We start from the raw sequence: 12,116 nt of genomic DNA, 5'->3' as shown, positions 1-12,116 counted from the left end.
GCACTCCTGATGTATCTGTGGTTCCTGGTCTGACAATGTGATTGGCAGCTCTCTGGCTCAGCTCATCATGCCTCTGGCTGCTTATTCCCACTGATGTCTCTCTGCAACTGGTTTCTTGTAATGGAAGGTCTCCATTTGGGCACTCTTGACATAATCAAACTATAGAGTCTTTTAGGTAAAGGTAAAGTAACAGATGCCAACAAAAATGAGTACATTTGTGCTTACAAGAAATAATCATATATCCCTTTTGCAGTACTTATCAGAGATTCAGCTTTTCTAGTCAGAGTCACTGGCCTAGTTCCCTCGTGGCCGAGGTGTGTAGTCTGAACTGAGGCTGGGAAGGGATCAAGAGCATTTATCCAACAGGATGAACACAAGGAGTGAAACAGCCCAGATAGCAGAAGAAGACTACAGAGCAGTTGAAGTGCAGAGCTCAATTTTAAGCCTAATTTGAACATTGAATGAGGCACTAATATCTCAGCTACCATGTGGAGTCTCTTCTCAGTCTGCTGTTCGTGCTCTGGGAGCAGAGTATAGGGGTATATATAGAACACACAGTGAAAAACTGGCTTTGTGCAAGTGGTGTGGGCAGTGCAGGGTGAGGGGAAGGTGTCTGCTTTTGGTGATGAAAACACAAATCTGTCTTCATGCTTGTGCTCTGAGGAGCTGATCAGATATATTATGGCATGATACCATCACTACAGCTTGAAGAACCAGTTCCCATGCTGGCCTGATAGTTTACCCAATCTCCACTCACCCATAGAAGGAGGACATGTTGCCTTTGTATACGGTGCCTTGTTCCCCAGGAAATGTAAAGCAAATTGTAAAATCCAACCTGCTTGAACTAGCATTTGTAGCTACTCATTCAGTCACTCACAAACCAACCCCATGATGCCAGTCCAGTTTTTTTCTTATCTCAGAAAAAAAAATAAGAGCAGTGAGGCAAGTTCTTTTATTTTTAAAGTGTTGGGGAAACATTCAGAAACCATGGAAATGAGGAACAATATGGTGAAAACCTGGTTTAGAGGGTGTTTAGGAAGTTAAATTCATTCCTGGAAGTAGCTTTGCTGTGTTTTACCAGAGGCTTCTGCTTTTTTTCTGTTGCTCCCAGTATGATGCTTAGGATGGACTTCACCCATTCCCAGGAGTGCAGGAAAGGCCATGCCCTGAGTCAGGTGGGACTAAAGGTTGGCTGTGTGCTGGGCCTGTTGTACGTTTGTGTTACAAACATGTTGTATTGGTTGGTTGTTTTTTTTCCAGTTGGGCATAGGATGAGTTTTAATCCTAGTTAAATCTTGCACCCCAGATCTGTTTGCCTTCTGTTGAAAGGACTTCTCTTTCTCTCCTTTGCAGGCATGGTTCAGAAACTTGACCAGAAGCTGCCTGTAGCCAACGAGTACCTGCTGCTTTCAGGAGGTGTGCGGGAAGGTGTGGTGGACATTGATCTGGATGAGCTGAATGTCTATGCACGTGGCACAGACTATGACATGGACTTCACCCTGCTTGTGCCAGCACTGAAGCTGCATGACCGCAACCAACCGGTCACGCTGGACATGCGCCACTCGGCTTTGTGCCACTCCTGGCTGAGCCTGCGTCTGTTTGACGAAGGAACTATCAGCAAATGGAAGGACTGCTGCACAATCGTGGACCATATCAATGGAGCTACCAATTATTTCTTCTCTCCGACAAAAGTTGCAGACTGGTTCTATGACTCCATTAGCATCGTCCTCTCTGAGATCCAGAAGAAGCCTCAGCGAGGGATGCCAAAGGTGGAGAAGGTCGAAAAGAATGGGACTATCATATCCATCATTTTGGGAGTGGGCAGCAGCCGCATGCTGTATGACATCGTCCCCGTGGTGTCCTTCAAAGGTTGGCCAGCTGTAGCCCAGAGCTGGTTGATGGAGAACCACTTCTGGGATGGGAAGATCACGGAGGAGGAAGTCATAAGTGGATTTTACTTAGTGCCTGCATGTTCCTACAAGGGGAAGAAGGACAATGAATGGAGGCTGTCATTCGCCAGAAGTGAAGTGCAGCTGAAAAAGTGCATCTCCAGCAGCCTCATGCAAGCCTATCAGGCCTGCAAAGCCATCATCATCAAATTGCTGTCCCGCCCCAAAGCCATTAGTCCATATCACCTGCGGAGCATGATGCTGTGGGCTTGCGACAGGCTACCAGCCAGCTACTTGGCCCAGGAGGATTACGCAGCCCATTTCCTCCTGGGTCTCATTGATGATCTCCAGCACTGCTTGGTCAACAAGATGTGCCCTAACTATTTCATCCCCCAGTGCAACATGCTGGAGCACCTCTCTGAAGAGACCGTGATGCTCCACGCGCGGAAACTGTCCTCGGTGCGCTCGGACCCCGCCGAACACCTCCGAACTGCCATCGAGCACGTCAAAGCAGCCAACCGCCTGACGCTGGAGCTGCAGCGGCGGGGCAGCCCCAGCAGCATCCCCTCCCCTCAGTCAGATGGAGGGGACACCAACCAGCCCGATGACCGATTAGCCAAAAAGTTGCAACAGCTAGTGACTGAGAACCCTGGGAAGTCCATCTCTGTCTTCATTAACCCAGATGATGTCACGAGGCCCCACTTCAGAATTGATGATAAATTTTTCTGAGCTTTCGTCAGTGTTTCTTGGGATTTTTTTGCTTTGTTTTTAAAAACTCTTACAGTGTGCAGGTTTTTTCATTTGGTTTTCCTTGATGACTTAGGCTCTTGTTTTTTACATATCCAGCATAGATTGGATCTGTTGAGATCAATCTGAATTATAATTCCTGGTTCTGCAGGACGGTGCAGATTTTGAAACAGTATATTACTATTTCATGTGCTGCTGCTTTGATTTTATTTTTTTTTACCCACCCCGTGTGTAGTTTCTAAAGGATAACATGCACCATGAACACACATACCTACAGCATAATGTAGAATTATTTTTTTTTCAAGCTTCCATAATTTATGTACATTTTTGGGCCCAGGGAAGGGAGAACTCGCCTTCCATGGCTTCAGAAATTCACTTCCGTTTCCATGAGCTTCCATCACCCTAAAGAAAGGAGGAGAGACTCTGGGTTGGAAAGCACTACTGATAATTTGATGAGGCCAAATCTGCTGGGCTCAAGCCCAGTTCATCTGTTCTTCATACTTCTCACACTAAGGGAGAAAGTTGACTTTAAAGATGATGATGCAGCTTTTGGGGGAAAGAGTTTTGTCTGTTTTGATCTACTTTTTGAATGTAATTGTTCAAATTTGGACCTTGTACAGTCCAGAGGGTTGTTTCTGCTGCTTTTCCATGCGGAATAAGGTTATGGAATGTTAGTTTTAGTGTGTGTAATTATTCAAAGCCTTATTTAAATTCTATTAAAGAACATACCATTATCAATGTTAATTGCACTAATGAAATCTCTGCCATTACCTCAGTCCCACTGTTTGTGTTTCTTTCATGAATTAGCATCTGTTACTAGGTTTCAGTGTTGCAGATTGCTCGAGGCCCCTCAGGTCTCATGGTTTCAGGTGATTTCTTGATTGTCTTTTGTAAAAGGCTCTTCCTTGTTAGCCCTGCTATGTGTGAGAAGTCAGATTTTTGCATTGACATATTTCTTTGGATGCGTATTGTGTGTTGCAGTGCATATTGCATTAATATGTATTGCATGTTGTTGAACCAGGTTTACCATTAGATAAGGATGTAATGCTAAAGCAGTGGTATGTGCAAAGTGAATCAGCCAGACTTTGAGCAAAGGAGACCTTGCTTCTGTAATGCATGTATTAGGCCTGATCCTTTATGGCAGTTTCCATTCCCTTGACTCATGTGGACTTTCCGACTTACCCTGGGACATATGAGATCTTCCTCAGGTCTCACGTTTGCAGAAGATGTGTTTGTATGTAAACTTGTGGTGCAACAGTAGCCTTGAAAAACACATACGCTTTCCTTTTGTGTGTAGGATAAGATGTATGGTACCAAGGGTTAGTCTGAGCCAAAAATAATTCCAAGAGTTCAAGGATAGAGTGGCTTTTTGTGGCTGGCTGGCCAGTGACTGATATTTAGGCCTTAAATCAGCAATTTGGGCTTATTGATTATCCCAGAGAAGCTGTTCTGATCCAAACTTGATGCATGTTTTAAAATGTGATTATTAGAGCAGGTTGAAGTATTTTTTAAATATTTGACAGAAAAGTGAGGCTCATATCTAGTAAATTCTAACAGATAAAAGTTGTGTATGAGAAATGTGTCACTTTTTTAGCCCAGCCTTTCGGGTAAAGAAACCAGGCTGATGGAGCAACACACCAGCAGCTTTGGAAACTGCATTGCTTTATTAGGTAGCAAGGAGGTTTTGATACCTGATCTAATGCTAAAGTCATGTCTCAAAATGAAACTTTGAGTCCTCCATCTCTTGGGCATATTTGAAAACTTCACCCTATTGCTGCAGCCAAGATGTTCACATTTACCTGAATTTGCTGGTACACACTCATATGAGCCTGAAGAAGATGGAGTGGAAGAGGAACTTCAAAGCACAACTGGCTAGTGATTTTAAGTCCCGGTGCAGCTGCGGTTGTGGTCCAGGGAAGGAAACGTATTGACTTCAGTGGAGGCAGAACTGGGTCCTATGAGTGTGGCTATTGCCAAAGATGAGTCTCTATTTAAACTTGTGTAACCTGCCAGGGAATGTAGGAGAACCAATTGAAAAACCTCTCCAGAAGAGTTTGGAAAATGCAGATTCATTGAAATGCTTTTTTGCCTAGTCTCCCAGACTTACATCTACTGGGAAGAGAGACTGGGCTCCAGGATCCTATCACCACGTGAGAGAAATCTGCTCAGCACAAAGCAGCAGTAGCCTGGCAGGCAGAGTACTTTCCCAGTAGTACAAGCATCTGTGCCAGTGCTCCTGAGTTCAGCAGAAACACAGCTCTCAGCCTTCCTCATGCCAGTTCAACATCCTGATGACCAGCAGTTTGGCTAGACCATGTCAAGCTCTGGTGTGTGCTCCTTTTTATTTTAATTTTTTGTTTGTTTGTTTAATTAAAAAACATTTTGAAAAGTATCCATCTTGTTCTTCCTGCACTTGGAGGAAAATGTGTGTGTGTGTGTGTGTGTGTGTGTTGGGGGAGGAGGGACAGAAAACTTGGCTTTTTACTGGACTAGAAAGCAGTTTCCCAGGTAGGTCTGAAAATCTTGTGCCTTCTGACCAGACCATCTGCCTTCCAGGGAGGCAGAATCCTAATTACCATGAGGTTTTGAATATCACGCTAGTGTTTGCTCCTTTCCAGGTACTACAGCTTAACTTAATGAAGTGGGTTGCAGCCCAGAGAGGTGATGTGTGCTTTGTGTATCAGAGAACATCAAAGGCTCTGTTTCCTCTATCTCCTACTGTTCCCTTTTGCCTGTGAGTATATGCTGAGACAGCCTTGCAAAAATGCATAAGTATCTATGTGGGATTTCAAAGTAGTGAGTGGGTTTAGATACTAACAACCTGTTATTCTTCACTAGTCCCTGCAAGTTTCAAGGGGACTGCAGTGCTTTTCCTATTGGACAGTTCTTGAAAATCCTTCACACAAGAATTTTAGAACACCCAACCCCTTGGGGTTCAAGGCTTAGCCAATCTGACAGACACTGGAGCAAGGGCGCATTTGCTACAAATGAGCAATGAAGTCATCTTCTCTACTGATGTCAGGAGGAGACAAGTCAGTGCTGTGAGTCCATGTCCCAGTGGGAGTTCTGCACCCACTGCTGTGGGGGATAAGAAAGATTTATTTAGCTTTTGCTCATTAGCTAATTTTGCCCATTACCTTCCTGCTGACAACTTCCTATTGGCAGGTGATGTTGCAAAAGGACTGGGACAATTACTGAGGTGCTGGCTACATATGTAAGAACATAGATCTCATTTCTGTTTCTGCATATTAGTGCCTCCTACGCTGCTGAAAGGGAGTAGAGTCCCAGACAAGAGTGACATTGAGGCATCGAAAAGGTGGGGAGGAAGAAAAAGTGCCCTTCAGAAGCTCCACTTCCATTTCTCAATGTGGGCCCCCAGCATCCTGGATGTGGTCCTACTACTGGGACAAGCTTCTGCCTTTGCTGTTTCCATAGTGCTTGTGGCCAGTCACACAATGGGAGGAGCAACTAATTTGACTGGGTCCAGTTGTCACTTCTTCTGGGAGAACCTGAAAAACCTGTCGCTTCTTCAGAACTGCTGCTGCTGCAGAACTGAAGGAAACACTAGCCAGTGGAAGGCTGCTTGGTGCTGTGTCATAGAGAATATCCAAATTAGAGCAGGAGAGAACAACAAATAGCCCAAGAGCTTTGTGGAAGCCTGCAGTCTCTGCTCCTCCAAGCATGTAATGTGAAGCCTCAGTCACTTCTGACTGGCTATGATATATCTGTTTATCCATGTTTTCCAGTACTCTAGCCTGGAGTAATGTTTGTGCTTTACTCAGGAAACTACAACTCAGCATCAGAGTTACTCTTTGCAGGAGATTCAGCAAAATACTGGCAGAAGTTTAACTATCCACTGTCCAAAATAGAAGCTAGTCCCCAAAAGTGATTGAAAGAGCTGTTTTTAAATGATCTGTCTTGTCTGTTGTCCTTCTGTCACTGTGAGAAATAGCTCTAATTTTTATAGAAATTCTTGAACTTTCCCTTATTGTCTTGTTCCAGTGGAGAGCAACCTGGTTTTGGCAGCCGTGGTGGTTCTGAGCTCAAAAGGGACATGTGAGCTCTGTGCCTTTCCACTTCTTGGCCCCCTTATGGACAGGGACAGTGGACTGTGAGGTGGGCTTGTGTCTGCTGCAGATTGACAGGTCAGTGGCTGAAACAGGCACTGGACAATAGGAGTCACTCTTGATTTGGGATGGGCCCTTCATTTCTGTTGACCAGTGTTGTGGACTATCTGAAATATCTCTAGACTCTCTGGGATCACTTTGCAAAAAGCACAGGGTGTCTGGCTTCACACAAGATGTTGTCCTGGTGCTGAGCATCCACCAGTAGCAGTGGTTTCCAATCACTTGTTTACATTTTTTTGGTAAATCTTGGGTTGCAGAGAAAAATGACTACTTAAAAGACTTAGAAGAGCAGAGATTCCTGAGGTCACATTGCTGTGCTCTCCAGAGACTGTGACTGGTGCTCAGACCTGGCTCCACTCAGCTGCAGCCTCTGGAAACATTTCTGTAAAGTTTTATTTTGGTGTCTCGCTAATCTGCTTGTTGTGTGAATGCAGATGGCAACTGGGTAACGGGGACCAGGAGTGTCCATGAGGTGGTGGCTGGGGCTAGAGGGTCACAGGACAGGGCCCAAATTCCATTAAAGTCCACTGGGACTTTTAAATGTGCTTGAAGCTGAGTGTGTGTGCTTTGCTGGATCAAGCTGATTGTGATCAGACCAGAAGTGAGCAGACATCAGTCCTATTTTATTAACCCATGCATAATGCAAGCAGATGAGCCAGAGGGAAAGGTGAAGATAGACTTTGCTGATTATTATTTCTCTTTTTTTTTGTTGTTGTGTGCATAACTGATGCCTAGATTTGCTGAAAAACATCCACCTGTACCTTTTTGTGGGTTCAGCGCTGGATGCTTTTTGCCACTCTGCTTTGTATTAAAGTGTTTGGAAGGTCACTGGGCAGCTGAGTGCAGTACTGTTCAGATTCTCCTGGCATTGCTCAGTGCTTACAAATACTCAGCATGCAAATAGCTTGTTCAACTTCAGCAAGTACATCATCTCCCTCCTGCTGGCCTTGCTTGGGGTGAGCTAATGGACTTTTAACATTATACAGCTTAGAGAGTGACTGTCTCTAATAGCTTCTGATTAAGCTCTCCAGAATATCATGGGGCAAAGGATTAAACAAGGGGAGGGGGGCAAAAACGCACAGGTATTAAAAGGTTCCTGGCCAAGGGACTCTTGCTGACATGTTTTCCATTTAGGGAAATTCAGCATTATATTTAGCACATTTTAGCTTTTGAGAACTGTCTGTCAAATGGATCCAAATTTATTTCCTCTTAAAGGTTTTTAGAATAGTGGTAAAATAGCCCTCCATCCCTTCTCCTCCCCTTTGCCCACTTATAAACTATTATTTTAGGGTTGCTCTGAGGCACTATTGAGATTTTTTATTATAATTGTCCCTGGCTCAGCACTGTACTTCCAAGCTGAATGTAGGCTTTGGGGGGTTATTTTTATCTTACTGACCTTCTGTGGTAGAACATGCTTGTGTTCAGTCTCCAGACACCCTGATTTGCTGAGCAGAGAGATGGGGGTGCATACTGAGGGCACCAGGCTCTTTTTAAACTGACTTGGCCCTATCTCTCCCCCTCAGGTTTTGTGCATTAAGGCTGGATAAATGCCTTTTATTTTGTTATAATCACCTCAAGCAACCTCATAGCCCGTGTCATCTGTCCCTCTGGCTTACTGGTGGGGTGGCAGGCATCATGGTGACTTTGCAAAAAAGGGAGAGAAATGCAAGTTCATGTGAGTTGGAGTAAATAATTCAGAGCCACTGGCTTGTCATTCTGATACCCAGTGATACCCAGAGCACGCTGGTTCAGCACGCACAGAAATCATGCTCTCCCAAGAAAAAACAAGCTATGGAGAAAACTCCAGTCTGTTCTTATTCCAGCTCATTGGGCAGGTGGGAACCCAGCAGTGTGATGGGTGGAGGGTGGAGTGATGGGGATTACTTTGCCCATTCCTGCAGCATCTTCAGAGCTGCATGGCATAAACAGGAGTCACAGGGAAACAGACTATCTGGGAAAGCTGAGAATCAGTCCAGTTTTCCTACCTGCTCTCTACTGTAAGCCCCCACAATAGTGAGTGCTTAAAAAATACACTCACATGCAAAAAAAAAAAAAAAATAATTAAAAAAAATCTCCTTTTCCTTGAAAAATAATCCAAGCACCTAAAGAGCAGTGTGTCATGGACAGCCCCTCCACAGAGCTGAGCTGAGAGGGAAAATGACTTCATGTGATCACTTTTAACTTTGTGGTAGACTTGGATTTGCTGCCCAGTCCCAACTCATGAGGAACCTTGCTGTAGTGTGCTCTGCCTGGAAGGAGATTTGTTCTAGATAGACATCCCTGATAACTTTGGAAGGATGCAGACTTGGAGGCAAATATAAAGCCATGTCCCACCATTCCAGCTCGTTACTGAGCATCATGCACAGTGGTGGTTTGTGTGTGGCTGCATTTGTCAGATACTTGAACCTTTAGTCTTCTAGTTTCCTGCTCTATCAGTGTTTTAGAAGTTCTCCTGAAGAGTGAAGATCTCAAGGAAATGCTTCCTACCTTGATACTTCTCTCTAAAAGCACAAGGAAGAGAGTACAGTGCAACAGTGTGAGGACGAGGCATGGGAGGTAATTCTCATATCATGTACTCAGAGAACTTCATGGTGTTTGTAGAACAGAGTCCAGCCAGGTTGGCCTCTCCTTTGCCTCTGTGCACACCCTTGCACACACAGGACAGGTCTCAGGTGTGAGCTGGAGGTATCTGGGACAGCTACAACTCTCCCTGACTGACTGAACAGCTCTCAGTTCAGCTCAGCAGAGCAATTGGTAGGATTGGGTGATCATATCTGATGATCACAGGATGATCATGTCTGTTTGGAGTCCAGTTGTCCCAGTGGCCAGATCCTGTTAACTGCTCATCTCTTATATCAAGTGTGAATATAACTCCACTTGTACAGCTGCATATGCCTTGAAGAACTAAACATAACTTTGTACAAAGCTGGGGGGTTATGAATCGCTGCAGTTTATGACTGAGGGGGGGGGATGGGGGGAGGCAGGATTTATTTATCACAAAGAATCAAATTAAACTATTTGTGCAACCAGATCTGAGGTCTAAGGGCCCAGCAAGATATTTAGACATCTGAGTCATGTCCCTGGTGCATTGCTGGTGCTTGCTGGCACAGACCTGGTCCCTCAACTGCTTGTTTAGTGCCATGTTGCCATAATAGTATAGTAACTCATCCCAGGGGCTGGTTGGGTCCACTTGTAACAACATGTACTTACTCCTCTGCCCTGACTGCAAAAAAAGTCCAGAGCTGAGCTCCAAAATGCCATTTCTCTTCTCTTTCCTTCAGCAGCACCAACAAGACCACACTCAGCTCCTGTTGCTGGGAAAAACTCTTTCAGAGCCAGCTCAGGTATCTCTCAACTGCACAGCATTCACCAGCTTGGAAATATCCACTGTGCTTAGAAAGCTAAATGATGTCTCATAGCAGTACTGCAGCCTCCCCGTTCTTACTGGAAATAATAACCTGCTGGTCTTGTCTGCCTGTGGTCTTTTCCTTTCACACCTCTGGCAAGATAAAACATTGTTTTGAGGGTCAGGGTGGTGATGGGGAACATATCTGCTGTTCTTAATTTTACACACGGTACTTCAGCAACTGTCTGTGTTTGTCAGCCTGAATTTTGAAGATGAAGGAAGGGGGGTGAGGACAGAATAGCAATGCAAACTCATGGATGTGTTTGTAAATAATCTCTTGTGTGCATAAACCACTTTTAGTACCTGATTTGCAGTCTAATCACAGAGAGATTATGTTGACTTCCACTTCTGCAACCACTGAAATTCCTTTGCAGTCAGAGCCAGGAATTTCTGTTATATATATCTATATGTATATATATATATATATAGATAGATAAAATTTCTTCAGGCTCATTTGAAGAGAGTGGTAATAGATCATTGCTCCCAGTGGGGACATAGCTGCCTGCTGACCTGCATTTGAACGGTCACAGTCAATAGTGGGAAATGCCATGACTGAAACTGTTAAGTGCAGCTCTGATGTTCCTTCTGCAAACATGAACACTCACCAGAGAGCACACCTGCCCAAATGAACAAAGAAACAAGACTGACTCTTCTGTCCACGAAATTATTCCAATATTTCCATTTGTTTTTTTGGTGGGTTTTTTTTGCATATTTTAAAGAAAATAACAACAATTGCTGAAACTGGAGGGGGTAGCACCAGACAAAATTAAGAACACTATTTTGAACTAAGTGTGGGTTACCCACACACTTGAGGGCAGGTGGGCTGTCTCCAACCACATCAGGACACAGCTAGCTGGGTTCTGCCACCCCCATCTGCTCAGTGCTTCCCAACCCCATCCTGACACAGACCAAAGAGACCACACGTGTCCCTGACTCGGCTCTCGGGCAGAACCAGTGCATGGGTGTTGCATCCTTCTGCATAGCTCCTGGGAACTCCCATGCTCTGTCCACCACTGTCATTTACTCACCAGCCACTCAGCCTGAAGCTTGACCCCACTGCCCTAGTAGCAGAGCACCTGCTGCTCACACCAGATGAACAGAACCTGCGTGTCTGCAGGATTGTCAGAAGCTGGACCTGGGATTTGCTTTAGTGTGCTAAAAGCCAATTTGTTTACTCTGAACACACAGCTGAGACATGGAGGGCTACCACAGCTGTGACAGGCAGGCCCTGAGGGTCTGGGATCGCTTTCTTACTCCATCTGCAAGCTGGAGTAACTGCAGTGGTGACTGAGCTTCATAGCAGCACTGACCTTCTTCCCCCTCTGTAATATATGGAAAAGGAGAAGGAGATTTTAAAAAAATAAAAATCTTATTTTCTGCACAATAACCCTGACCTTCATGGCATGTCTTGCCCGTTTCACACAGCTGTGCCCACTACAGCTAATTAGCAACCAGCGAGGCTGGCACAGCAGCTGCCCAGGTGAGGGGGGTGCTCATTAGCAGCCATTTGGCAGACCAAGGTTATAATGGAGGACGGGGAGACTCAAAAGGTCCTGCTGAGGGGTCTCTGCTTAGAGAGATGGGGGGTGCAACCAGAGGAAGGTCAGTGATGGATTGAGAAGTAAGCCTTTGTGTGGGACTGGTATGAACATGTGTGTGAGGTAGGAAGCAGCTCTGCATCCTGGTCTGGCTCCTGAGGAGCTTTGAGCAGACCCTGAGCTGTGAAATGGTGGAAATGGGAATCCCCCCTTTCAAAGGATGTGGGAGCTCACTTTTCCCTTTCTGCTTATCATCTAGAGATAACAGCAAAGCTCCAAGCAAACTTGTGAGCTGAGTAAGATGGAGGGTAGAGTTTGCCTGTGTGTGCCAGGAGCTGGGGTGCCTGGAAAACCCAAGGCAGTGTCATGGGCATTTGAAGCAGCAAGTGAAGAGCTGCCTGCTCTTTCC

The 12,116-nt window shown here is 45.2% G+C and overlaps 1 protein-coding gene across 1 annotated transcript; it reads left to right on the top strand.

Annotated features, from left to right (window-relative positions):
* The first annotated feature begins 1,332 nt into the window (after positions 1–1,332).
* Positions 1,333–3,377, top strand: MB21D2 (Mab-21 domain containing 2). The gene has a single exon (XM_009999966.1). It carries the CDS (start codon positions 1,356–1,358, stop codon positions 2,616–2,618), a length of 1,263 nt encoding a protein of 420 aa, XP_009998268.1. The 5' UTR covers positions 1,333–1,355; the 3' UTR covers positions 2,619–3,377.
* Positions 3,378–12,116: the final 8,739 nt, after the last annotated feature.

The sequence above is a fragment of the Chaetura pelagica genome, unplaced genomic scaffold (genome assembly GCF_000747805.2).
Source record: "Chaetura pelagica isolate M959 unplaced genomic scaffold, ChaPel_1.0 scaffold20, whole genome shotgun sequence".
Classification (NCBI taxonomy): domain Eukaryota; kingdom Metazoa; phylum Chordata; class Aves; order Apodiformes; family Apodidae; genus Chaetura; species Chaetura pelagica.
The sequence above is the reverse complement of the archived record's forward strand: the minus strand, read 5'-3'. Positions and strand labels throughout refer to the sequence as shown.